Source organism: Arvicanthis niloticus, chromosome 6 (assembly GCF_011762505.2).
Source record: "Arvicanthis niloticus isolate mArvNil1 chromosome 6, mArvNil1.pat.X, whole genome shotgun sequence".
Lineage (NCBI taxonomy): Eukaryota > Metazoa > Chordata > Mammalia > Rodentia > Muridae > Arvicanthis > Arvicanthis niloticus.
In genome coordinates this window covers 23,549,833-23,575,473 of record NC_047663.1, presented here as the reverse complement: position 1 = coordinate 23,575,473, position 25,641 = coordinate 23,549,833, and the positions used below count along the sequence as shown (strand labels likewise).

The window sequence follows — 25,641 nt, the reverse complement described above, 5'->3', positions numbered from 1 at the left end:
AGGGTTCAGTCCCTTGCACTAAAGAAAAAGCACAAAAAGCTAATTAAGCTTAGCTCATGGAGACTTGGTGTGAGCCCCAGCGCTACAGAAACCAACTATACAGATGCCAGTGACGAATCAGCCTTGAGGTTTTTAGGAAGTCATTTCATGTCTTTGATCCCCACTTTTACTCTCTACAGAGCCGGGAAATGCCTAGATGAGTAGCTATCGGGTCATCCAGGTTATAACTTGAGGACTCTACTTAAGAGTTCGCCTCATGAGTTCAGCACTTCACGGAATGGAGCCACAGGAGATGTTGAGAGGTGTTGTCAGGCCTCTGTCGAAGACTTGTAGAACAGACCATGAGGTTTCCTGTGACCCTCAGTACTGTAGGATCTTTAATGGGTTCCTCACTGCTACCCCCAACACAATCCAGTCTTTTAACAGACACACCAGGGGTTTGCTTTGAACGTACATCCATATTACAGAAATCTTGAAAATGTAGTAGGGCATTGTGGCACATGTCTGTCATCCCAGCACACAGGGTTAACGGAGTCAGGAGAATCCTAAATTCAAAACTAGCCTGTAGTGCATAGCAAGGCCCTAGCTAAAGAAACAAACTAAAAGGAAGCTCTGAAGCAAAAAAACAAAAGAACTCTTGAAGTTTGAACAAGCTATATCCATAAGACTTTTGAATCTCGTGAAGACTCATAGAATCTCGTGAAGACTCGTAGGGATGGGACCTAAATGGCTGTGTGAAATGTATTGCAGGGCGATATAGGGTAACCTTGGGTGAAAGAAAACTTTCCGGTTGAAACTCACCAGATAGAGCTACATACCCCCATTTGAAGTTAGTGACTGCCACCTTGGTTTTGTGTGTGTGTGTGTGTGTGTGTGTGTGTGTGTGTGTGTGTGTGTGTGTGTGTGTGTGTGGTGGTTTTTTGAGACAGGGTTTCTCTGTGTAGCCCTGGCTGTCCTAGAACTCACTCTGTAGACCAGCCTGGCCTTGAACTCAGAAATCCGCCTGCCTCTGCCTCCCAAGTGCTGGGATTAAAGGCGTGCGCCACCACCGCCCAGCTGCTCATACACTTTAGCTCCTTTCCAATAGTGTCTGATTTTGGGTGGAAAGGTTTGAAAAATCAGCTTAAAATGCCTTTAGAGTAGGAGTTTTAAAGGGGCTGGTACTAGCTCTGGTCATGGTGGTGCACACCTTGATCCCAGCACTTGGGAGGCAGAGGCAATCTGGGCTCTCCGAGTTTGAGGCCAGCTTGGTCTGCACAGTTTCAGACTAGCCAGGTATACAAAGTGAGACTCTATCTTAAAAACAAACAAACAAACAACAACAATAATAAATTGTCTTAGTTTGAGTTATTATTGCTGTGATAAAACACCATGACCAAAAATCAACTTGGGGGAAAGGACTTATACTTCCATATATTGCTGTTCATCATTGAAGGAAGTCAGGACAGGAACTCAGACAGAGCAGGAACCTGGAGGCAGAAGCTGATGCAAAGGCCATGAAGAGGTGCCATTTACTGCCTTGTTCCCCATGGTTGCTCAGCCTGCTTTCTTAGAGAACCCAGGAGCACCAGCCCGGGGATGGCCCCGCCCACAGTGGGGTGAGCTCTTCGCCATCAATCACTATGTAAGAAAATGCTTTATAGCCAGTTCTTATAGAGGCATTTTCTTAATTGAGGTTCCCTCCTTTCAGATAACTCTAGCTTGTGTCAAGTTGACACAAAACCATCCAGCACATAAATAAAGGGACTGTAGAGAAAGCTCAGGAGTATTGACTACTTTTTAGAGAACCAGGTTCAATTTCCAACACCACATAGGGCCTCACAACAGTCTGGAACTCCTGTCTCAGAAATCTGGCACTCTCCTCTGGCCTTTGTGGCCACTAAATGTACATGATGGCAAAACACTCAACACACACAATTTTAAAAACGGATTAATTTTTTTCTCTGTATGTATGTGTTCACATGTGCGTGTGTATGTGTGTGTGAGTATATGGAGGTCAGAGGTCACCATTAGGTGACTTCCTTGCTCATTCTGTCTCTACCATAAGTCTCTGGGACAAGTTCTCTTCCGGAACCTGTAGCTCCATAGTTGGCCTGCTGACTGACTGGCCAGAAAGACTAGTGCTCCTCCTTTCCTCTGCCTCCATATCCTGGGGTACAGGCTCCTGCCAACATACCCCCAGCCTGGTGCTGTGGATCCAAACTGAAGTCCCTACACCTGCATGACAAGCACTTTAGTGACTGCTCCACCTCCCCAGCCCCCAGATTAGGGGTCTTTGGCTATCCACTGTACGTGAGATGCACCCAGGGAATGCTTTGCTGGCGTGGGGTCTTCAGTTTGCTGGGTAGGGCAGGCTCTTCATTTATCACAGAACCCACACAGATTAGTAAAGAGGGAGAGTCCTAAGAAGTCAAAAGCCTGTGGGAGAGATGGCTTAATAACGCTGTTCTTTTCACAGATGATTTTGAGTCCAAGTACTCCTTCCATCCAGTGGAGGACTTCCCTGCTCCAGAAGAATATAAGCATCTTCAGAGAGTGTACCCCAGCAAGACCAACCGAGGTGCGAGGGTAGTGAGAACAGCTTCCATGATTGTACGCAGCGTGGCTTGTGTGTTCTCTGAGTTCAAATGTGCTTCTATACATGTAGATGTCAGTGGGTGTTTTCTCCTTCCACCAAGTGACCCTGGGGATTAAACCCAGGTCAGCAGGCTTGGCAGCAAGCACCCACCTACCAAGCCATCTCTCCAGCCCTAGTCTCCTGATTTTAAAAATTGACTTAGAGAGCCTTGTCCTGGGGGTTGGAGAGATGGCTCAGCAGATGGGAGCACTAGCTGCTCTTCCAGAGGTCCTGAGTTCACACACATGGGGGCTCACAACAGTCTGTATTGTATCTAGTCTCATGGGATCAGATGACCTCTTCTATACAGATAGATTATAAAACATTCACATACATTAAAAACATAAATCTTTTTTTAAAAGGCTGTCTCATTTCAGAAATGTTATTTAGTCTGGCATGTGCACTGAATATGTATATTTTTTGTTCTTTTCTCCTCCAGCTGCTCGTGGAGCCCCACCTCTGCCGCCCATTCTCAGGTGAAGCCTGGCATGGTCCTGCTCCTCAGGAAAAGGATGGACCTCCTATTCTCAGATGGTCCCCCAACCCCTAACACCTGCATGAGAGCTCCTGCAGTGTTTCTCCAGTGCAACCGACCCTAGACTCTGAGCATCCTCCCAGCCCAGCGCCATCTATGCATCTCCTCTCTGGACTTGGTGATTGGACTCTTCCTATTGGCAGTAGGGTCTCACGCCCATATCCACCTTCTTCCAGCAAGCCCTACTAGCCAGAGGAGGAGAAAGCTTCCATGTCTCCTGCTTTCTTCCAGGGAAAGGTGCCTTGTTATGGTGAATGGACTCGCACTGGGCAGGGTAGAAAACCGAACCCCCTGTCTCTGTCATTCACTGAGGGTGAAGTGTGGTGTGTGCATTATAGTCCATATTTAGGAGGTTGGTGTGGCCAGGATTTCTGAGGAAAGGGTATTCCGAGATGCAGGAAGGGGATTTGCAGAGAAGTGATCTGTTTTAAAGGTCAGGTTACAGAAAGGACAAGGAAATGGGTCTTCTTCATTTTAAAGTGTTTTGGTTTTTGTTCTCATCCCTCTTCCCCTATCCCAAGAGATGAGTTGTACATACACACTAAGTACTGATCAGTTAACTAAATAGTAAAAGGGCATGAAGTGAGTGAGGATCGTTTAGAGCTAGTCAGCTCCTGTACGGCTAAGGGTCAGTGCTGTTCAAGCTCTGGGCCTCCTGCCCCTTCTCTAGGGTGCTAGGCTGAAGGGTGTCCTTTCCAGATCCCTCACGAGAAGAGTCATTTTTTGTTGAGGGCATTGTCCATTGCCAAGTCACAAACCCTACAGACTTCTTATAAGACATGACAAGATAGGGCCTTAACCACAAGCTCCCAGTTGCTTCAGTTGTTTCTGAGTAACCCTGAAGTGGTCAGTAGCCTGAGTCCTTCAGCCCTTGGGGAATGCTCCAGGGAGACTAAGAAGGGAATCAGGAAGCACTCACTTCACTGGAGTGTCTGGCTTCTCAGGGCCAGTGAGGTCTTGACAGCCTGCTCATACTGAGGATCTCATACCCGTCTGACAGCAGGCTCTTCCTGTTTCCTCTGCCACCCATACCTTCCTGAGACTGCAGGGTTTAAGGCCACAGAGTAGAAAAGGGAACTTCAGGGGGATATGCCAGGTCCTCTAAACCAAGAAGCACAAAGACTTAGGGAGGCATGCCACCATCCAGGAGGCAAGTCTTCCCTGGCGACCAGCAATTTGTTGTTTCTTTTTCTTCCAGGTTGTAGGTAAACAGCACAGGAAGTGGATGTTCCAACTGAGGTTGTTGGTCTGTTGGCCAGGGAGTGTCTCTTCTCCAACAGCATGTGGGGCACTTGGACTCCATACCTAGAGAAGTTGGTTTCCTATGCTCCTTGATCTGGCCACAAGCTGCTCAAATCTTGCATGACAGTAGGGAGACCAGGCTGTTCTATGAGTTGGGTAGAGGAAGCTAGTGAAAAACTTCCAGATACACCACAGGATTAAACTGTCAGAAGGACCTTTCTTCTTCTTCTTCTTCTTCTTCTTCTTCTTCTTCTTCTTCTTCTTCTTCTTCTTCTTCTTCTTCTTCTTCTTCTTCTTTCTCTTCCTCCTCCTCCTCCTCCTCTTCCTCCTGTTCCTCCTCTTCCTCCTCCTCTTCCTCCTCCTCCTCCTCCTCCTCCTCCTCCTCCTCCTCCTCCTCCTCCTCCTCCTCCTCCTCCTCCTCCTCCTCCTCCTCCTCCTCCTCCTCCTCTTCTTCTTCTTCTTCTTCTTCTTCTTCTTCTTCTTCTTCTTTCCTTTCTTATTTTTATTCTTATTCTTCTTTTTTTTTTTCCTTTCTTATTTTTATTCTTATTCTTTTTTTTTTTTTTCTTCCCCTGAGACGGGGTTTCTCTGCATTCCCGGCTGTCCTGGAACTTACTCTGTAGACCAGGTTGGCCTCAAACTCAGAGATCCCCCTGCCTCTGCCTTCCAGGTGCTGGGACTAAAGGTGTGTGCTACCACACCTGGCTCATAGGGACCTTTTTAGTCTAGTTGACCATAGGCTAAGGATCTGTGCGTAATGCCAGGTCAAACCCAAATCTTCCAGGGCTCGTAAAGGTGGACCTAACTTGGTTTATTTATTTATTGAGTGTTACCCATTGCCAGCTCCTGGACCACTTGGATTCCTGGGTCAGGCAGTGGTTAGATCTCACCAGACTTTTAATTGTTCACTATTTATCCTTCTCACATCTGTTAGCAGTTACACTTCCAGCATCCTAAAGTGAGCAGAGCTAAGAGAGGGAGAGGCTGATACTGCTAGAGGCCAGGGTTGATGCTAAGTGTTGAACTTGACTGTGAAGTCCTCCCATTTGTTGTTGAAATGGGAGCTGATGCCTTTTGTACAATGTTATCAAAGTGTGAAAAATTTTCCTTACTGAAACATACAACATCAAAAATGTGTATGTGTGTGTGTTTATGTATATGTATGTATGTATATGTATACATACACACATATATTTGTATACACACACATATACATCTCCTCACAAAGCCAAACCCCAGCTTTTTGCTCGGGCTGATGGTATCTTTCTCTACTTGACCTGCCGCCCTTTCTCTTCCCCAGATTCAGACTGTGTCATGTGGGTATTGATGATATTTTCACTGTCTTTGCCTGGGGGAACAACCACCAAAAAAGGCCTGGGGTTAGACCTGAGTGAGTGAGTTTGCTCCTCCAGTTGATGGAGCATGTTGGTGACATACCTAACTTAAATGTCTTTGCCTTAGTCATGATTTGGTCCTGCTGTTAATAACAAATTTATTATCATGTATATTTGCTATTGAAGATGGGAATGTGATCCTCAAAATCGCCGTCTATTTTGTATGTTGTACAAAGCTTGTAACACAGGTCTAAGGTGGATGGGCTGTAAGAACACTGACAGTTTCCCCGTTTAAACTTTCTTATGTCCTCATGGGAAGGCTGTCTCTTCAGTGGAAGATTGGGTGGTCTCATGTTGAGGCTATTACTTAGTCCCTTTAATTCCCTTGTCCTCTCCCAAAAGGGAGAGACATTGCCCAGCAGCCCGAAGCTTTGTCCACAGCTCTCTTGGTACATTTCCCTAATGGGAAACACTCCATAGCTGTTTGATACTGCCCTGCCTGAAGCCAGGCAGTGGTTCTGATCTTCAGATCATCCAGATGCCCCTTTCTCCAGTCACCAAACCTGGACCAAAGTACTTCATATTCCAGGTGTGGTTTCCTGTCTCTCTCCTGGGATTTTTGCTGCCCTGCAGAGCTCTGCCCTTTTCACAGCCTCGGCCACTTGTGTGAGCTGTTAGGGCTATCCCAGCTGATGGACGTGAGGAGGTCATCACCAGGAATTCATCCCTGCCCCCTTTCCTAGCAAAGGCAAAGAAACTCGGCCCTGGCCAGTGCCCTCGGGGAATCCCCTCACCCAGTGGCTTCCCATCTTGAAATGAAACCCGGACTTACCTCCAGGAGAGGTGGGGGGTGGGGATAACTGTAAATAGACTGCTGCAGAGCAACTCAGGGTTGGGGTATGTTTTAATTCTCCTGATCACTTGAAAAATAATCTGTAGGCTGAGTGCTTCTGGAGTGTGGGAGAAATGTGACTCCAGGGTTCTTAGTTCTCTGAGGCTCTGGGGGTGGAGAGTAGGGCGTCAGAGGCCCTTTGATAGCACTATGCTGTCTGTCCTTCTGGAAACCCAACCTGCCATCAGCTGCAGATCAGATTTTTCACATTCCAGGTGTAAGCTTTCTTTCCCTGTGACTCTCAGTCCCTAGCTGGTCAGGGGAACTCTGTTAAACCACCCAAATTCAGGGAATGAGACGGAAGAGAGGAGGCCATTATAATTCTGCCTTCAAGACTCATTTCTTGAAAACAAAATGGAAAAAAAAAAAAAAGATAACCACAGGCAAAAACAAAACCAAAAAACCCAACAGCAACCATTTAACTGAAGGAAGGGTCCACTCCACCCCATGTTCATTGTGCCTTTACTTGTGTTAGATCTCTGTGCTTTCTTCCTCCCCTTTATGACGTCATTAATTAAAACCTTCCTTGATACCGCTGTTTCCTTTCTGCTCTTGTTTCTTACAGCTTGGTGGGGTTCTTCTCTGATTGTCTTCCGTCTTACTCCCTGGTGGCACAGGGGCTTAGCAAACCCCCTCCCCCTTTTTTTTCATGTCTAACTCTTGTCATTTCCCAGTTTCCAGCCTGGAAGTTATAGTCAACACTGAGTAAGAGACCAGAGTGATGTTTGTGCATGTGTGTGCGTGTGTGTCCATCTGCATGTAGGGTCAGTTTCTTTGAAAAATAATTTATTGTGTGATTTATTTTGGAGTTTTTGTTGGGGGTCACAGTGCTGCTCCACAATAGCACGGATCCCTGCACCCCCACCCCTGGCATAAAATGTATTATCTGGTCTCAGGTTGGATTGCTTGGCACATTTCTTTCTGTGCAGTTTAATTAAACCTTAAGCACAAACAAGAAAAAAGAAAGCAGTGTATTTTTGTCGTGAGCAATAATACTCTTTCAAGTGATGGCATGTAGAGAGGTGAAGCCCACTGTTTCCTCTTCTGGGTAAGTGTGCCAGTTTGATTTCAGGCTCCCTTAACAAAGGCCGTGTGAGCCCTGGAGTGGGGGTGGGGGGGAGGGTGCAGAGGCAGGTGGATTTCTGAGTTCCAGGACAGCTAGGGCTACACAGAGAAACCCTGTCTCGAAAAACAAACAAACAAAAAAACAAAGGACGTGTGGATGTGTGTAGGAGAATCACCTGCAGCTTTCTGAGGGCTTTCTCTGCCTGTGCGCTTTAAAAACCACCATTTTGGCCTGGCCGCCCAGTGATTCTGTTTTGTATTTGCTGCTCAACTCCCCATGGCCTTTCTCTAAAGGAGCCCCAGAGGCTCCTTTCAGTGGGTTCTGTTCCTTGTGACCCCTTAGATTCTGTCTTCATGTGCTTGTGCTTTGAGGTGAATTCTCAACCAGACAGTGGAAGAAAAGGTGAGGCAGGGCTGACCTGGAACTCACTCTGTAGACCAGGCTAGCCTTGAACTCAGAGACCCTCTTGCTTCTTCTGGTGCTGGGCTCCACATCTTCCCGTGTGCACCACCACATCTTCACTGCTTTTTCAACCAAAATCTTAGGTGGTTTTCTTGAGCTTTGCCTCTAAGTGTTAAAATTCAACCAGGCTTCTTTGTTTCCCTAACCCTGCTGACAGTAACTGCAGCAGAGTCCACTGAATCTGACTTGAACTTTCACTGCTAGCCAACCGGCCAGTTACTTCCCTCTGGGTTTATAATGGGTGTGTGTGTGTAGATCACTCTCACGGAATCTAGGTAGATATAATGGGTGTGTGTGTGTGTGTGTGTGTGTGTGTGTATCGCTCTCAGGGAACCTAGATTAGAAAAACCTGCCAGGGAAGGGTTACCACCGGAGTGGCTGAATTGCTGATTATTTGACCCCATTATTGTTATTAATATGAATAATAAACTGTTGATTTCATTGTTCTTTCTGACTTAATAGCCTGCATATAGCACTTACATAAATGACCCTCAATATCCAGCCCTGTAAATTTATCTCATTCGGATAGTATTGTTGGTCCATGTGTACCTTTGCACATGCTCAGAAAGATGCCAGACAGGTCTTTCCAGTGTGACTTGATTCCTGCTCCGTGACCCTGTGCAGAGTTGAGTGATAAGAACAGCAGCTTGCTCCCTGACGGTTGCTCAGCTGTGCGTGCTGTGAGTGTTTCCTGGCCCAGACCGTGAACTGCAACTCGTGGGAAGGACGCTGCCTTCCTCTTGCTTCTCAGTACTCTGTAGATGATAAGATGCCAATCTCAGGATCCTGACCACACCAGAGAAGAATTACAAGAAGGGTTTCACCTTTGACACCACCAACACTCAGTCTGATCTGTTTTTAACACATAATTAAATTTATTCTTTTACATTTATGGCTTTGAGATTTAGAGAACTGTATATGTGCTTTACAATCACAAAAGCCATTCCTGGGCCGGGTGGTGGTGGCGCACGCCTTTAATCCCAGCACTTGGGAGGCAGAGGCAGGCGGATTTCTGAGTTCTAAGCCAGCCTAGTCTACAGAGTGAGTTCCAGGACAGCCAGAGCTATACAGAGAAACCCTGTCTCAAAAAACCAAAAAAAAAAAAAAAAGAAAGAAAGAGAGAGAGACTTTAACAGGGGATGACCAGGAAGGAAAGTAACACATTCCAGCCGGGAACCTGAGGACAAAGGTACAGAGATGAACTGATGTGTGTATGAGGTTACTGGAGGAGAACCCTCCAGCAGATAACCTTTTGCCTGCACAGCCATCTTTTACTCTTGCAAACTTTTCTTGAGCTGGTGCTTTTTTTTTTTTTCCTGGTGAATGCTTTCTTAGGCTGCAATATGCACATTAAACACAACCTCTCTATTCCCTCCCCTGTAACTCAGGTAGATCATGTGCTGCCATCTCCTAAGCTGACTGGGCATATATTGCTATTTCAGACGCTGTGGGCAGGTTTTAGGTCCTCAAGTTACAAAGATTCGAGCCGTAGAGGTGGTCTCGGGTTCCACTGTCCCGGCAGAAACTTGCTGGAAGCCTCCCTTCCGTGGTGGTTTCTCCCACTCACGGCAGCTTGCTTTCTTCTGGAGTTCTTAGCTGCTAGAAACCGGTCACAGTATGTCCACACCTTCCCCATCTTGACCTGTTTAGAACCCAACTCACTTTAATCCGCCTCCATAATTAAGTAGTCAAGAGTTTAGTTTTCTGTCAGACTTTAAAATGCAAATATCAGCTCTTCTAACTAGTTATAAAAACTGCCTAGGGTGCTTATAAAGACTAATTAAGGTGATAGAGGTAAAACCCTGAGCTCAGCCCTACGATCTGAGGATTCATTGATGGTTACCAGCTATTGGAAATAAGAGTTAACTGGTGATTGTCCTGTGGCTCACCTATTGCTAGTTTTGTGTCCATTTTATTTGGTATTGGAAAGTAAAAGATATATTTTGTAGCCAGGCATGGTGGTGCACATCTTTAATCCCAGCACTTGGGAGGCAGACCCATACAGATCTCTGAGTTTGAGGCCAGCCTAGTCTACATAGTTCTAGGACAGTCAGAGCTAAAAAACAAACAAACAAACAAACAAACAAACAAACAAAAAAAAAACTAAAGAAAGAAAACAGTAACAAAAAACCAAAACAAGAACAAAGTCCTATAAACCTTACCATTACCCAGAATTGGGTTCTGGTCTTTAAAAGAACTAGAGGTGGGTTATTAACCGTGGAGCTTGGCCTGCCTGCAAATGACTGCTCTAATTTACATTTTTCATTAAATGCTCAGCTTGCCTCTCCGATAACTGTCTTTCCTGGCTCCGAAACCCTAGTGCTTGGTCATAAAAGATTTTCAAATTAAAGGGACATAATTTTATTCCCTACGATGTGTAAATTAACGTTAAGAAGGCACTTGGAATGTATTATCTTGAAATTGTACGTTTGGTGTTGGACTTGTTTCTCACACTTCTCAAGCGCAAGTCAACATAGTGAGATGATGTCAGTTTGCTTATATAGGTCTAGAACTTGCCCACCAAAATACCCTGGATCAAGTCGTCAGCTCCTCCCCACAGAGAACTCTGTGGCTATATTCATTTGGTTTGTGCCATATGTGCCATACAGGATCGCCCCCCAAGCACTACTTGTGTAGTAGCCCTCTTAAATTCTAGCCCACCACAATAATGAGAATTTGGCAGAGAAGAGGAGCAAAGATAGCCCAGAATAATGAGAACGCTAGGCAACGCGGGGAACAAAGATACCCCAGTGGAAATAAAAATGCGGAAGTAGGTGTGCATGGAAGTAAAAAACTACACCTCCCGCCAGGCCTTGCGCCGTGGCTTGCTCGCTCGCGCGCGCCTTTCCCCAAAGGTCTCATGTTAACGCCCTCGGGGGCGAGTGGGTGTGACTTCGTGATGGGCTCTGAGACCTGGGGCTGTCCTATTGGCTGCCGGCCGTCACCGGCGAAGGCGTGGTGATTAGTGACAACTAATCAGAAGCCTGGCTGGACTTTGGCGGGAGTCGAGAACGCTGAGGTTGAGCCGACTTGGCGCGAGCTGACTTTGCAGCCGCTGTGGATCTTGTGGCGGGAGTCCTTGCGGTCGCGATCCAGACACGAAGAGTGCACTGAGCGACACAGCCCTACAGAGTGAAAAGCTCCGTGAGGTCTGGTGCCCAGAGAGTTGAGGCTGGTCCGAGCAAGGCCGGTGGAGAGCGGAAATCGCCTGAGGTCTGAGGCTGGGTCAGGGAGGGGGTTGTGAGCTCTGGAAGCGGTTCGAGCACGGAGTGTTGGGAAGGAGCAGAGAGCTGCTGGGAGGAAATGGAGTAGGGTGGGGTTGAGAGCTTTGTGGATCGCCGGCTAGTTGTGCGCAGCGGCGGACGGAGCTGCACTACCTGGACTTAGGAGAGCCTAAATGTGACGGCCTGGAACTAAGCGAGTGCTAAAGACGCCTCGCATGTCTGCAGTAAAGGAACTAAAAGCATTGTAGAAATCACTGGAGATAAACTTCTGGCATCGCTCAAGTGTAAGAACTTGGGTTCCGGTCCCAGGATGCCCAGGGTGATAGCCATGTGTTTCTGTGACTTTAAGAGAGGGCTGATAGTTTCTGCGTCTGACGTACAGTAAGACAGTATCGGGTGTAATATGTGTATAACGGAATGTTATACAGACATTACCCTTTATTACATAGATTTGCATGGGAAGCAGAACGAAATGTAAAAAATGCTATGTTAACATGATTTGTGGAGCGCTGGTCCCCAATGTAAATAAGCTCTGTGTGTTTTTCTCTTGGCTTTCCTGATTTTTCCTTTGTAGCCAGTTGTGTGGCCATCATGCCTCAAACCCGATCCCAGACACAAGCTACTATCGGCTTTCCGAAAAAGAAGCAATCTAAGACCCTGAACAAAACAAACTCCCGTGACAATGAAGTGAAGCTTAAAAACGTCCAGCCTGTCCCCACCACTCCATGTGCGGACATAAAGATTCTGCCCCTCAGTCCCCGAAAACGTTTGGGTAAGCTTTCCACTTTGTGACTTTCTGACGGAGCTCTCAGCCCTTCTTGCCTTGCTGCTGAGATGCCTGGCTCTTAAAACCGGAGCTGTATTTGCTTTCATAATGGCTGCCAAGTGTGTACCAAACTTCACGGTTTAGCTGTACACTGATAAAGATCATTTGCTTAGGAACCTAGGTTTGATCTTCATTTTCTTGGTTCCGTCCTTGAAATTATAGTGTTGTGAATTTGCCTACGAGCTTGTTAAATTAAGAAGCAAATGAGGCCGGGCGGTGTTGGCGCACGCCTTTAATCCCAGCACTTGGGAGGCAGAGGCAGGCGGATTTCTGAGTTCGAGGCCAGCCTGGTCTACAGAGTGAGATCCAGGACAGCCAGGGCTACACAGAGAAACCCTGTCTCGAAAAACCAAAAAAAAAAAAAAAAAAAAAAAAAAAAGAAGCAAATGAGCCATGAGGCAGTGAGCCTGCTTTTAATCCCAGTACTCAGAAGGCAGAGGCAGGTGGAGTTTGGGGCCAACCTGGTCCACAGAGTGAGTTTCAGGATAGCCTGGGTTACACAGAGAACCCCTGTCTTGAGAAAGAAAAAAGAGAAAACCAATTAGATGAGATACTTAATATTTTAACAATCATTTCCATTTTTAGATGTGTCATTTGGGGTTTTTTGTCTTTGTTTTGGGAAAATGATCTCTAACTCAGGCTGGCCTGGAACTCACTTTGTAGCCCAGGATTGCCTCAAACTTAAGATCCTTCTCGAACTACCCTGCATACTGTGTGTGTAATGACACAGCTGCTGAATGTTAGGGGTTGAACCCAAGACCTTATATGTGCTATACCATCTGCTCTATGTGCCCAGTCTAAGAGCTTTTGCACTGTTGTTGGTAGGTACTTCTCGATGTGTACGGAGAGCATCTCTTGGGAGTGGGGGGTGATTTGGCCATATCTGAAGATTGTTCCCGTTGAGGGACAGTGAGTAAAAGCTAACAGGGCTGTTGGACATCCAACAATGCACACAAACAACTTCCTATATCGGGAAGTTATTTATCCCGAGACGTCAATAGCCCCATGGTTGATGATAAGTCCTATTTTTAACAACCTTCCAATTTCACCCCACTCAACTCATTTGGTTTCTACCCAACGATAAGATTCAGGGGCGCCATCTGGTGGCCACATTTGTTACTTGGTGAGAAGTTTTTTTTTTATGATTGTGACTTAGGTAGAAATTCGCCCTTTGCCAGTGATGGTGGTGCACACCTAGATACAGCCCTAGCACTCGGGAGGCAGAGGCAAGCAGATCCTTTGTGAGTTCAAGGGCAGCCTGGGCTACACGGAGAAATCCTATCTCAAAAAGGAAAGAAATGTACCTCTTTCTGAACGTGGGAGAAGTCTCTGGCTCTTTTTCTGCTCTCCACTGTGAAGGACCGTGTTCTGCAGACGTGTTTAGGTGGCTGGCAGCGTTGCTCTGGGTGAGCGTGTTCTGCTTTGTGTTGCAGGCGATGACAACTTGTGCAATACCCCTCGTTTATCTCCCTGTTCTCCGCCAAAGCTGGGCAAGAAAGAAAATGGGCCCCCTCGCTCACATACACGGAAGGGGTGCAGACTGGTATTCGATGATGAGCTGGCAGTTAAGGCTTCCACCCAAAAGGAACAAGACACAGTTCACCAGCACCAGGTCCTTTCCTCCGCTCAAGAGAGCGAGACAAAGCCTGAGCAGCGGTGTCCACCCGAGAAGGAATCCGCGAGTGTAAGACTGTTTAAGCAAGAAGGTGCGTCCTAACCTGGTAGTGTAGCCACACTAGGAACTGCTGGTGGGCCTGAATGAAACCCAGTCACCTTCGGCTATGTCTTAATTGTCCTTTTATGTCTGACACAGGCACTTGCTATCAGCAAGCAAAGCTTGTCCTGAATACAGCTGTCCCGGATCGGCTGCCTGCCAGAGAACAGGAGATGGGTGTCATCAGGGAGTTCCTGAAGGAACACATCTGTGGGAAAAAAGCTGGGAGTCTCTACCTTTCTGGTGCTCCTGGGACTGGAAAAACTGCCTGTTTAAGCCGGATTCTGCAAGACTTCAAGGTACACCAAGAATCTGAATTATATACTTTTGCTGAAACAATATATCTATTTGTGTGTGAGTGTGCACGCGTGCGCGTGTGTGTTTTGCTTGCATGTAGGTTTGTGAGGATGTTGACTCCCCTGGAACTAGAGTTCTAGACAGTTGTGTGCTACAGTAAGGGTGCTGGGAATTGAACCCGGAGTCCTTTGGAGGAGCAGCCATCACTGAGCCACCTCTCCAGCCCCAACAATTGATTCTTGAGGGTTAAGGAAGGGTTGATGGTTAGAAGATTGAATGCGCTGGGCGGTGGTGGCGCACACCTTTAATCCCAGCACTTGGGAGGCAGAGGCAGGTGGATTTCTGAGTTCGAGGCCAGCCTGGTCTACAGAGTGAGTTCCAGGACAGCCAGAGCTACACAGAGAAACCCTGTCTCGAAAAACCAAAAAAAAAAAAAAAAAAGAAGAAGAAGAAGTAAGAAATTTTGTTATTTCAGGCTATAAATCTTTCCAAAGAAAGTAGAGCTTCGCTCTTACATCCTGTTTGCTCTGAGATCTGGTCAGGTTTGAGGAAATTGTTGTCTGAAGACGACCTAACTCCCATTTTTTTTTTTTTTTTTTTTTTTACCTAGACGGAAGTAAAAGGCTTTAAAACTATCCTGCTGAATTGCATGTCCCTGAGGAGTGCCCAGGCTGTGTTCCCGGCTATTGCTCAGGAGATTGGCCGGGAGGAGCTCGGCAGAGCAGCTGGGAAGGACTTGATGAGAAAGCTGGAGAAGCACCTGACGGCCGAGACGGGCCCCATGATGTGAGTGTTTCTCTGCTGCCTGATGCTGTGAAAATCTAAGATGTCACCCAGGGGGAGAGCTTTGCTCTGTGTCGTGGGTACATATGCTTGAAGAAAAGAAAAATAGTGTACTTTCTAATTTTCAGAATATTCTAACATACCTATTGACAGCACTGGGGCTCAGATCCAGGGCTCTGTGTACACTGAGTCACACCTGCGGTCCCTGCACTTTTTGATTACTGGCTTTACATTTAACTAGTTTGTTGTTGTTGTCTTGGGGGTTTTGTTGTTTCGTTTGGGATGTTTTTCTTGTTTATTTTTGTTTTTTTCTGGTTTTGTTTTTGTTGTTGTTTTGTGGGTTTTTTGGGTTTTTTTGTTTTTTTTTGAAACAGGGTTTCTCTGTATAGCCCTGGCTGTCCTGGAACTCACTATGTAGACCAGGCTGGCCTCAAACTCAGAAATTCACCTGCCTCTGCCTCCCAAGTGCTGGGATTAAAGGCGTGCAACACCACTGCCTGGCTTGGGATGTCTTTCTTTTTGTTTTTTGTTTGTTTGTTTTGCTTTGTTTTTGGAAACAGGGCTTTCTTTGTGCATCCTTGGTTGTTCTGGAACTAGCACTGTAGACCAGGCTGGCCTTAAACTCACAGAGATTGGCATGCATTATGCATTGTCACTGCCAGACCTGGTTTAAAATGTAACTGTTTTTAAGCTAGTTCCTTGAAAAAAACAATTGGATGATACCTGTTAGTGATGGGGGCTGTCGCCCTACCAACCTAAGGCAAGCAACCCAAGCTCAGATCCCACCTTGGGAGATTGCGAATGTGACTGGTACTAATTATTTCTCTTTTTATATAGTGTGTTGGTGTTGGATGAGATGGATCAGCTGGACAGCAAAGGGCAGGATGTATTGTACACACTGTTCGAGTGGCCGTGGCTAAGCAACTCCCGACTGGTGCTCGTTGGTTAGTGTTCAGTTGCCAATGTGAAACTTCGTTTAAAAATCTGTTCAGCTTATGTGTGTGAAGTGCGTTGGTGCACACACGTGTGGAGAGGCCAGAGGGTGACATCACAGGTCTTCATTTTTATTTCCTGAGGCAGAGTCTTTTGCTTGTCCTGGGGGGTCTCAGCCCTGCCTCACTGGTTTTTGACGTGGCTTCTGATCTCTGGAGCCAGCGCCTCATGCCTGCATAGCCAGTGCTTAGTCCATTGAGTGTGAGCTTTCCCTGTGCACGGTAGTTACCTCTCTTGTTTGTTAAGTTATGTGCATGGTTGCTTTGCATGCATGTAGCTCTGCACTGCTTGCATCCCTGGATACCCATGCAGGCCAGAAGAGAGCGTCTGATCCCCTAAAACTGAAGAGAAATATAAGCCAGCTTTCTGTCATAGCAAATAAGAAAATTACTATGGCAGTAAGTTAGTAATTGATTTAGTTAGGTCTGAATAAAAATGATAAAGAAGCCAGACACCACAGTGTGTTTCTGTGGTCACAGCTGTTTGGGAGGATGAAACAGGAAGATCATGGTTTGGGGTGTCCTGCAAACAAAATCCTTATAGTAGTAGCACTGTTACTGCCGCTGCTACTGCAAAATAGGGGTTGCTGTTGGAGACGTGGCTCACTGGGCAAGGTGCCTGCGTAAGCGTGAGAGACCCCGGCTCAAAAACTAAGGTGCAGAGCCCTAAGGGAGAGCATCTGACACCAACTCGGGTTCCGCCTGCGCTCACAGGAGTGTGTGTAACACATGAAGTGTCTACATACAACACACACAATCACGCCAAGTGACATAGGCAGTGAGGGGTGTGAATTGCTGGTAGAGTATGTGCTTAGCCTGCACAAAGGCTGATAGATTTGCTTTTTTGGTGTTTTGGTTTTCAAGTCAGAGTCTCCCTGTGTAGCCCTGGCTGTCCTAGAACTAGCTCTGTAGACCAGGCTGGCCTTGAACTCAGATCCACCTGCCTTCTGAGAGCTGTGATCAAAGCACCATGCCTGGCTCAATAAATTTGTTTTTGAGGCAGGGTCTCACTGCAGCCCTGACTAGCCTGGAATTCAACAGAAATCTGCCTGCCCGCCCTCCTTTCTCACCCCCTTCTTCCTGGAGACAAGGTTCCTTGTTCAGGGTAGCCTCAAATCCATGATCCTCCGGTCTCAGTCTCTCTCCGCTGTGTTGGGATTGTGAGCATGCTTCACTGTACCTGCCTAAGCACTAGTAGGTCCACCTTACCTTTCAGCGTGGTGTGTGAGGCAAGTGGAAGCAACAGTTGAGATGCTGGGTTAAGCCTGGGAATCTTAGGGGGCTTAATTTCCTTTTAGGATTAATATTCCTGTTGGTGCTAATTGTTATTTCTCTTCTCAGGTATTGCTAATACCCTTGACCTCACGGACAGAATTCTGCCGAGACTTGAAGCGAGAGAGAACTGCAAGCCGCAGTTATTGAACTTCCCCCCTTATACCAGGAATCAGATAGCTGCAATCTTGCAGGATAGACTTAATCAGGTGAGTACCGACTGCTGTGCCAAATTCTGTGGCAGGGCTAATCTCCGTGATGGAAAGCTAACCATAGGTTTGAAGTATTTCAATTTGATTGCTTTATTAATGGTGTGGCCAGCTCCTGTGGACCATGATGCGTGAGAGCATTTTTATGTGAATTTCTGCACGTGGTTTCCTTTATTGGCTGCTTCGCTGTTGTGGGAATTAGAGGGTTCAAATGCCTCCTTAACGGCTTTTAAAAAGTGGGGCCCGGGCCAGTGGGTGGCTCCACAGTGAAGGTACTGCTCACCAGTTCTGATGACCTGAGTTCGGTCCCTGAGACCTACATGGTAGAAGGAGCCCGGAAGTTGCCCTCTGACCTCCACAGCTGTGGCATGTCCTACTCCACCTCCTCCTAACAAAAATAAACAAGTGTAATAAATGTTGAAAAGCAGGGCCTCTGAGCTGCGCCCACTAGTGGTGTCTTTAGTCCCTGCACTTGGGAAACAGGCAGGCAGGTGACTGGGTTGGAGGCCAGCCAGGGCTTAGGTTGAGCCTGTCTCAAACAAAACCAAAAAGGAGGGCCTATGGAAAATTGTAGATCTAATTTTTTTTTAATGCCATTTACAAACCTCTACATCACATTTCATTTCTATAAAATTCTTTCTGTGTGTGTGTGTGTGTGTGTGTGTGTGTGTGTGTGTGTGTGTGTGTGTGTGTTTTCAAGACAGGGTTTCTCTGTGTAGTCCTGGCCTGGCTGTCCTGGAACTCACTCTGTAGACCAGGCTGGCCTCGAACTCAGAAATCCGCCTGCCTCTGCCTCCCAAGTGCTGGGATTAAAGGCGTGCGCCACCACCGCCCGGCTATAAAATTCTTAAATACGTGCAGTATGTCCCTTAGAGCTAAAAAGGAGGCCAGCTGGATTTAGACCTTTGCCATCCTGAGTGTTCAGCTCAGAGCCACGAACGTACACTCCCACTCGCAAAATTACCTAGTCTGAAAATATTGATATGATTAGAATCTAAATTGCTAAGAGAAACTCTTTATTTATTTATTGCCAGTACTGGGATACACGAGGCATCGTCGGCTAGTAAGTTGTATGCTGAACTCTGCTTTGCATTTATATTTACTGTCTGTTTCTTTGAGACAGAGTCTTGGTGTGTTAACTTGACTTTAGATCCTCCTACTGTAGTTTGGTTACTCAAATGTCCTCTGGGTCTTGTCTGAAGGTGTCAAGAGACCAGGTTCTGGACAGTGCTGCAATCCAGTTCTGTGCCCGCAAAGTGTCCGCTGTTTCGGGGGACATCCGTAAAGCGCTGGATGTTTGCCGGTGAGTTATGGCGCTGTTGACGGTTTTTATTAAAAAAGAGGAAACGTTGTCAATGATCTGGTGTCGCCCAGATGGATGTGACTTAAGAGGCTCCACTCTGCCTCTTCCCGTGCTCAGAAAAGAGGACTTGTTTCTCAGTGGGGAGTGCCGGGTTTCCACCGTGTTAATGTCTGAGACATTATCAGTCCATTACCTACAGAGGGAGAAACAAATGAGATGTTGCCGGCACTCCCCGTGGTGATTATAGATTGGTTAATTACATTTGTATTAAAAAAGACTCCAGTTTGCTTTTCCATTCGCTGGTCTCAAGCAGGTTTATTTATGGACCTGAACCATCTTTGCCTTCAGACTTTCTTTTTTCCTTTGCTTTTGTAGGCACCCCTTCCTCCTTCCAGTTGGTGGTCCCCCCAAGTCCTACCCTAGACCTCTTTCTCTCCTCTGTCCCCTGGCCCCTCCTGCTGGGGAAAGCCTCTGTGCTGACTGATGAAAGTTCTTCCTCCCAGTAGGGGCACTGGGTCCATTAAAGTTATCCTTGCTGTGCTGGCCCGCTGGTCCAACTTCCCCCTATTGCCTTGCAGAAGATCCAGGTCTGCCTGTGGCCTCCTGTGGGCAAAGCACTTTAGAAAGAACAGTGGGAGAGGAAACTTCCTGTTGCAGACGGCAGATCTCGACAGAAAGTTTGCCCTAGTCAGCAAACTACCTGAGTAAAGACAACAGCTCTGAGTAATGGCCATGCAGGCCAGCAAGATTAGCCAGCATGTGCCCTATATCTGAGGACTCCCCTTTGGGGTCTGCTGTGGGGGAGTGCTGTCCAGAGGCCCCCCCCACCACTGTGTATCCCGTCTACCCAGGACATTTTTCCTCATCTAGAATGTTACTGGCTCAGTGTATGACAGCCGACTTGACATCTGTAAAAACAAGAAGAATAGTAATATTTCTGAAATTCCTGGCCTTTTTATTTTAAAGTCAGATAAGTCAACAACGTAACCCAGTTAATTTTCAGGCAGGGTCTCCCTGCATAACTGAGTGTAAACTGGCCTCTGAAGATTTACTTACTTATTTAAGCTGTGTGTGTGTGTGTGTGTGTGTGTGTGTGTGTGTGTGTGTGTGCTGTGCCTGTGATGGCCAGAGGGGGGCATCAAATCTCCTGAAGCTGGAGTTACAGGTGGTTAAGCGAGCTGCCTATTGAGGGTGCTGGGCACCAAACTTGTAAGGGACCTTAATTTTTTTTAAATGTATTTTTAGTTAATGTGCCTGCTTTGGGGTGTGGTGGCTTTGTATGGTATTTGGTTTGGGCCATACTACATTAATTTTAGTTTTGTTTTTTTTTTTTTTTTTTTTTTTTTTTTTTTTTTTTTTTTTTTTTTTTTTTTTTTTTTTTTTTTTTATAGGCGAGCTATTGAAATTGTGGAGTCTGATGTCAGGAGCCAGACAATCCTCAAGCCACTCTCTGAATGTGAGTAGCTTACCTGCTTCCTGTCGACCTTTCTAAATGGAGACTTACCTTGCTGAGGAGAAGGAAAGACAAGCAAACATGGCTAAATCTCCCTTCATGCAGCAGATCCAAGTGGGAGCAGGGTGTGGTTTCATCTAATTCATTTCAGTCTTGCCTGCCAGTGTCGGTCTTTGTGATACTGGAAGTGAGTCCCCAGGAGTGTTCATAAGTGGTGGGGCTCGGGGATTAAGGTTTCTTCCAAGGCTCTGGGAATCAAAATGAGGTTGCAAGGCTGAGCTGCCTTCTCTCTGGGTATGTCGAGTGCCCTTCAGGTCCTTCTGTAGGAGAAGGTAATGCCTGGTAGGTAAAGGGGAAAAAAGAAAGAAGGTGCAGTCGAAAAAAGAAAGAAGGTGCAGTCATCAAGCAGTGATGAGGAGTTCATCTCAGGGCAGTCTGCGAGGCAGAGCACAAAGACCCCATGGCTGTCACAGACGAGGCTGGTCCCTCTCTTCTCATCTTTGGCACATGTCACTCGGTTGTGAACCGTATACTAACAGGGAGATTTGACTTCTTCCTTCCTTCTGGTTGGGAGTTCAAAATAGAAACTTTCTCTTTTTTCATCAAAATTTACTAGAAGAAACCATTTAAAAGGCTTGAAAAAGTGACCTAAATTAGTGCTTGGGTAGTGAGTAGGTAGTGTCTACCAGTATGTAGACTGAGATCGTTTTCTCTGTCTCTTTGGGTTATCTTGTCCTTCCAGGCGCCTTTCCCCTAGCAATGATACATAGGCTTCTCAGTGGCCCTGGGATCAACACTGGCGCACGCTGCTAAAGAGCTCCCAGGTTCCTGGTGTCGATTATGGGAGTAACCTTATGTATGTGGGGCTAGTTTCAGGACCTACCTATATAGAAAGCTATAGAGACGGTGACTTCAACTAAATATAAGGAATTTCCTCTTTTTAAAGTTTTTTTTTTTATTTATACAAGTGCACTGTAGCTGTCTAAAGATACACACCAGAAGAGGGCATCAGATCCCATTACAAGTGGTTGTGAGCCACCATGTGGTTGCTGGGAATTGAACTCAGGACCTCTGGAAGCATAGTCAGTGCTCTTAACCGCTCAGCCATCTCTCCAGCCCTATAAGGAATACACAGAAATAACTAAGTTCCCCAGCACTGAAGATGGGCAACAAAAAGTTGGCTGGGCGTCAAGGATGGTGGGCCATACCCATGATCCCAGCATTCAGTGTGCTCACTTCAAGCTAAGGCTGGCACAGGCGACTCTTAAACCATGAAAACCATACAAATGGGATAGGTGTCGTGCTGGGCTGGTTCTAGAAGGGGCTTTGCCATTGTGTGGGGTGAGGATAGGCTTCCAGGTTCCTTTCAACATGGAACTGTGCTATTTGATCTGTGATCTCTGGTTTCTCTATTCGCCCTCTGCAGCTTCCTGCTTGTGGTAAAGCAATAGAAGCTGATTGTTGTGGGGCGAGTGCAGACGGCCTCAGGAAGTAACTGCAGGCATAAGTTGTCAAAGAACAAATCCTGCTTCTCACAGCCGTGCTTCTCCAGACAGTGGGGCCACAGGCCCGTGGATGTTCACCGCCGTTCCTAGCCTCCAGCTCTGGGGAGGGTACTACATGCTAGGCTAGCCCGTGACATTTTCTCAAGTGTCTTGCAGAATAGTTTGGCACGTGAATGAACCTCAGGGGTCCTTTGGGAAAGCCATCTGGGGCGTGGGGCCTAAGGCGGGTCTGACTTTACTGGCCATGGTTATCCACCCATTTGACTCAGATCTAATTAAAATGTTAGATAATTTTTCCAACTGTTCCTTTTTCTTTCGTAACTATCAGACAGTCATCTTTGCTTCAGAGTTTTAGGCTGAGGATCATCTGAGGGGCTTTGCACAAGCAAGTGCTGTAGCACCAGGTTTCATCCCCAGCCAACCTCTGAGGCTGGTAGCCACGCTTGTTGGCGTCTGTCTCGGTTCTCACTTATACAAGGAGGGTAAATTAGTTGTCTTTTCAACATTAAACTGCATCCTAAAGGACAAGACAAATGGATCATTATTTCCCAGAGAAAAGGCAAGCCTGCCTTCTGGAACTGCCTTTCCCCTCATCTTCTGCCCCAGAAACAATCTCTGCTGTGCCGTTGGGTGGGCATACATACACAAGTGTTATTTTAGAAACTGGATAAAGTGCCAGATGGTGGTGGTGCACACCCAAGAGGCAGAGACAGATAGCAGAGGACAGTTTGAGGACGGCTACACAGAGAGAAACCCTGACTTGGGGAAGGAAGGATGGATGGATGGATGGGTGAATGGAAGGGAATTGAAGTTCCTTTGCTTACTTCACAGGTAAATCGCCCTGCGAGTCGCCGGTTCCCAAGCGTGTTGGTCTTGCTCACATATCCCAAGTCATTTCAGGAGTTGATGGGAACAGGGTGACTTTGAGCCAAGAAAACACACAGGATTCCCTCCCTCTCCAGCAGAAGATCTTGGTTTGCTCTTTGCTGCTCTTGACCAGGCGACTGAAAATCAAAGAGGTCTCCTTGGGGAAGGTAAGCTCCAGGTCTCAGCGGGTAGAGCCTTAGCTCGCCGCAGCTACTGTCCAAAAGACCTGTCCTCCAGGCCATGGGAATTAAAGATGGGTTTTTATCAGGAAGAATGAGTGTTAGTATCACTGCATTTAAGAGGCAGAGGCATGTGGAACTTTTTCACATTTGACCCAGCCTGGTCTATATAGTGAGTTCTAGGCCAACCAAGGCATTGTCTCAGAAACAAGAGTTAAGGCCAGGCAGTGGTGGCCCATGCCTTTAATAACAAAATGAGAGGCAGAGGCAGGTGGATCTCTGCGAACTCCAGGCCAGTTCTAGGATAGCCAGGGCTATATAGAAAGATCATGTCTCACCACCCTTAGCCCCCTACCCCAAAATTTAAAAACTGAGTTAGCCATTAACTGGGTATAGTGGTACAGTCCTTGTAGCCCTGGTATCTAGGAGGCAGAGCCAGGATGGTTGCCGGGCAGTGCTACGTAGAATCCATCTTTGCCTTCATTTCCGTATTTCCCGCCGAACTTACATAAAGCCCTGTTCTTGAGTTCTACCTTACAGTAAGGTGATTCTACATAATTGCTGCTCTTGCAGAAGACCAGGTACCATTCCCAACACCCACGTGGTGACACACAACCATCTGTAACTTTGGTTCCAGGGAATCCAACAAGTCTTCTGCTCTCCATGGGCATCAGGCATGAACATGGTACACATATATAAGTACATGCCGGCAACACACGCACATGCGCATACACACGTGTGCACACACATACACGCACGAACGCGCACACACATACACACACGCGCACACACAATCTTTTAAAGGATAGTCATAATGTATTGGGGGTATAGAAGGTCTGTTGCCTATTTGAGGGTTCAGTGAGAAGGAGGGGTAGGGTAGTCATATAACTTAAGACATAGTTTCTGGGCCTATTTTTGTTTTTCAATCTGTAAGGTTATGAGATGTGGCTTTTAAGTGACACTTGTTCTCCCTCATTTCCTCCCAGTTGTATGAAGCCTACAGTAGCATCTGTCGCAAACAGCAGGTGGCAGCTGTAGACCAGTCTGAGTGTTTGTCCCTTTCAGGACTCCTGGAGTCCAGGGGCATTGTGGGATTAAAGAAAAATAAGGAGAGCCGCCTCACCAAGGTACAAGTAACGGCTTTTTCTGTGTCCCTGTGTTTAATTGTCCTGTCTTGGGGAGCATGTCCTTTGCCAAAGTAAAGATTAGAAGTGACTAGTGGACAGATTGTTTTTCTGCCAGCTAGGGCAGGGTGTGATTCGGGCCATTGATGGCTGCAGTCTGAGGAGAGTGGGATGTGATAGAGGGTGTGCCTGTGTGTGCCTGTGAGCGCGTGCGTGCGAGGATTGCTCTTCATCACGGAAAGTCCTTTTCTCTTTGCAGGTGTCTTTGAAGATTGAAGAAAAGGAAGTAGAGCATGTCCTGAAAGGCAAAGCTTTCCTTGGGAACATCCTCGCTGCTGGCCTGCCCTGAATGTCTCCCACTGGCATTTGGCAGCCTGGGGAGTCTTCATTTTTAGTAAGGGTCGTGGAAACATTTACGGCCTTTTTTACTCCGCACCAGTGAATTTTGGCGTCTGGATTCATGAGTGGTAGCACTTGAGTGGTAGCACTGGCTAGTGTCTTTGGCTCTTATTGTTTTTACCCCTAAAAATGACCGAGTGGCTGGGTGTGGTGGCGTATACCTGTGATCCCAGGATTGGGGAAATAGAGTCAGGAGTTCAAGGCCATCCTTTGCTACATGAGTCTGAGCTGGCCTGGACTACATGAGACTCTGTAAGAATAAAACCAATGACCCCTTTTAAGGCAATATTCAGTACTTTCCCCTTTCACGTTTCTAACCACAGTACCTGCGAGTATTACAGACTTGGGTTGACGAATTTGTGAATGTATTACCTCTATCTACAAAGGATATATTTTGTAAAGAACTTTGAGGACGGAAATGGAATGATCCAGAAAAAATACACAAGCCTACGTGGAAATATAAAGAACATTTTTTTCAGAGGAGGCTCCGTTCACGTGACAGGTGCTGCTGCTCTGGACTTTTTAAGGACAGATGAAGATTGTCCAGTGCTCCCCACCAGTGTGGGGGTGATAAGGAGAGTAACTACACATTGTGAATATATTTATTTTCAAGTTTTGTCTGTCTGGGTTGCATTTGTTGTTTGGGGTTTTGGGCACATAGGTGCTACCCTGTGTTTGTATCAGGGTCAAGCTGCAGGAGTTGTTTACCTTCTACAGTGTGGACCACCGACGAACTCAGGCCATCAAACTTGGCAGCAAGTGCCTATCCTTCAAGCCATTTCATGAGCCTGCGTTTGTTGTCTTTTTAAGCAGCCACACTCCATGGTAGCTTGAGTTTTCCGAGGTTAATACAAAAATACCTTCTCGCCAGGCCTTGGTGCTTTGCGCCTTTAATCCCAGCCCTCAGGGGACAGAGGCAGGTGAGTCTCTGTGTTCCAGACATGTTCCAGGACAGCCTGGTCTACAGAGACTCCAGAAGCAACAACAAAATAATTAAAAATAAGAAACAAGTGGAAATACCTTCTCACGCTTTCCCAGTGTTGGCTTCCCTCGGATGGAGCCATTGTTTTAATAGGATGCAGGTCAGGATGGATTTTCATCTGAACTCGTTCTTTCTAGGCTCTCTAGACAAACTCATCTATATGGTTAGTAAGATTTCTGTGTTTGATTTCCTGCGGTGTTAAGTGGCAGTTTGTGACAGGGACACCAGAGGGCACCATTATAACACCGCTTTGAAAGTGTGGACCAAGCAAGTGTGGTTTTGAGGGAAAGTGCCCGGCTGAGTGCTTGGTAGCAAACCATGTGTGGTATGAACTGTCTGAGCCTTTGCTCTTCTCCAGGCGAGG

At 46.7% G+C, this 25,641-nt stretch overlaps 2 protein-coding genes across 5 annotated transcripts in view; both read left to right on the top strand.

Moving 5' to 3' along the window:
* Positions 1–7,152, top strand: part of Wipf2 (WAS/WASL interacting protein family member 2) — a 37,297-nt gene extending 30,145 nt beyond the window's left edge. For all 4 annotated transcript variants that reach the window (XM_076935823.1, XM_076935821.1, XM_076935822.1 and 1 more), the window contains 2 exons: positions 2,459–2,560; positions 3,057–7,152. In XM_076935823.1, the coding sequence (XP_076791938.1) occupies positions 2,459–2,560; positions 3,057–3,097 (143 nt within the window). In that variant the 3' untranslated portion in view covers positions 3,098–7,152. The remainder of the gene's footprint in view (positions 1–2,458; positions 2,561–3,056) is intronic.
* Positions 7,153–8,749: 1,597 nt separating this feature from the next.
* Cdc6 (cell division cycle 6) lies at positions 8,750–24,912 on the top strand. The gene is made up of 12 exons (XM_034505483.2): positions 8,750–11,361; positions 11,947–12,144; positions 13,632–13,904; positions 14,012–14,211; positions 14,820–14,995; positions 15,830–15,936; positions 17,326–17,465; positions 18,668–18,768; positions 20,160–20,224; positions 22,558–22,760; positions 23,759–23,899; positions 24,156–24,912. Exons 2-12 carry the CDS (start codon positions 11,964–11,966, stop codon positions 24,243–24,245), a joined length of 1,677 nt encoding a protein of 558 aa, XP_034361374.1. The 5' UTR covers positions 8,750–11,361; positions 11,947–11,963; the 3' UTR covers positions 24,246–24,912.
* The last annotated feature ends 729 nt before the right edge of the window (positions 24,913–25,641 follow it).

Excerpts from the sequence above, each read along its gene's own strand:
- Cdc6 (XM_034505483.2), top strand. The coding sequence starts at position 11,964 with ATGCCTCAAACCCGATCCCAGACACAAGCTACTATCGGCTTTCCGAAA. Across the intron at positions 12,145-13,631 it reads CAGTCCCCGAAAACGTTTGG|GCGATGACAACTTGTGCAAT; the intron begins GTAAGCTTTCCA and ends TTTGTGTTGCAG. Across the intron at positions 23,900-24,155 it reads AGGAGAGCCGCCTCACCAAG|GTGTCTTTGAAGATTGAAGA; the intron begins GTACAAGTAACG and ends TTCTCTTTGCAG.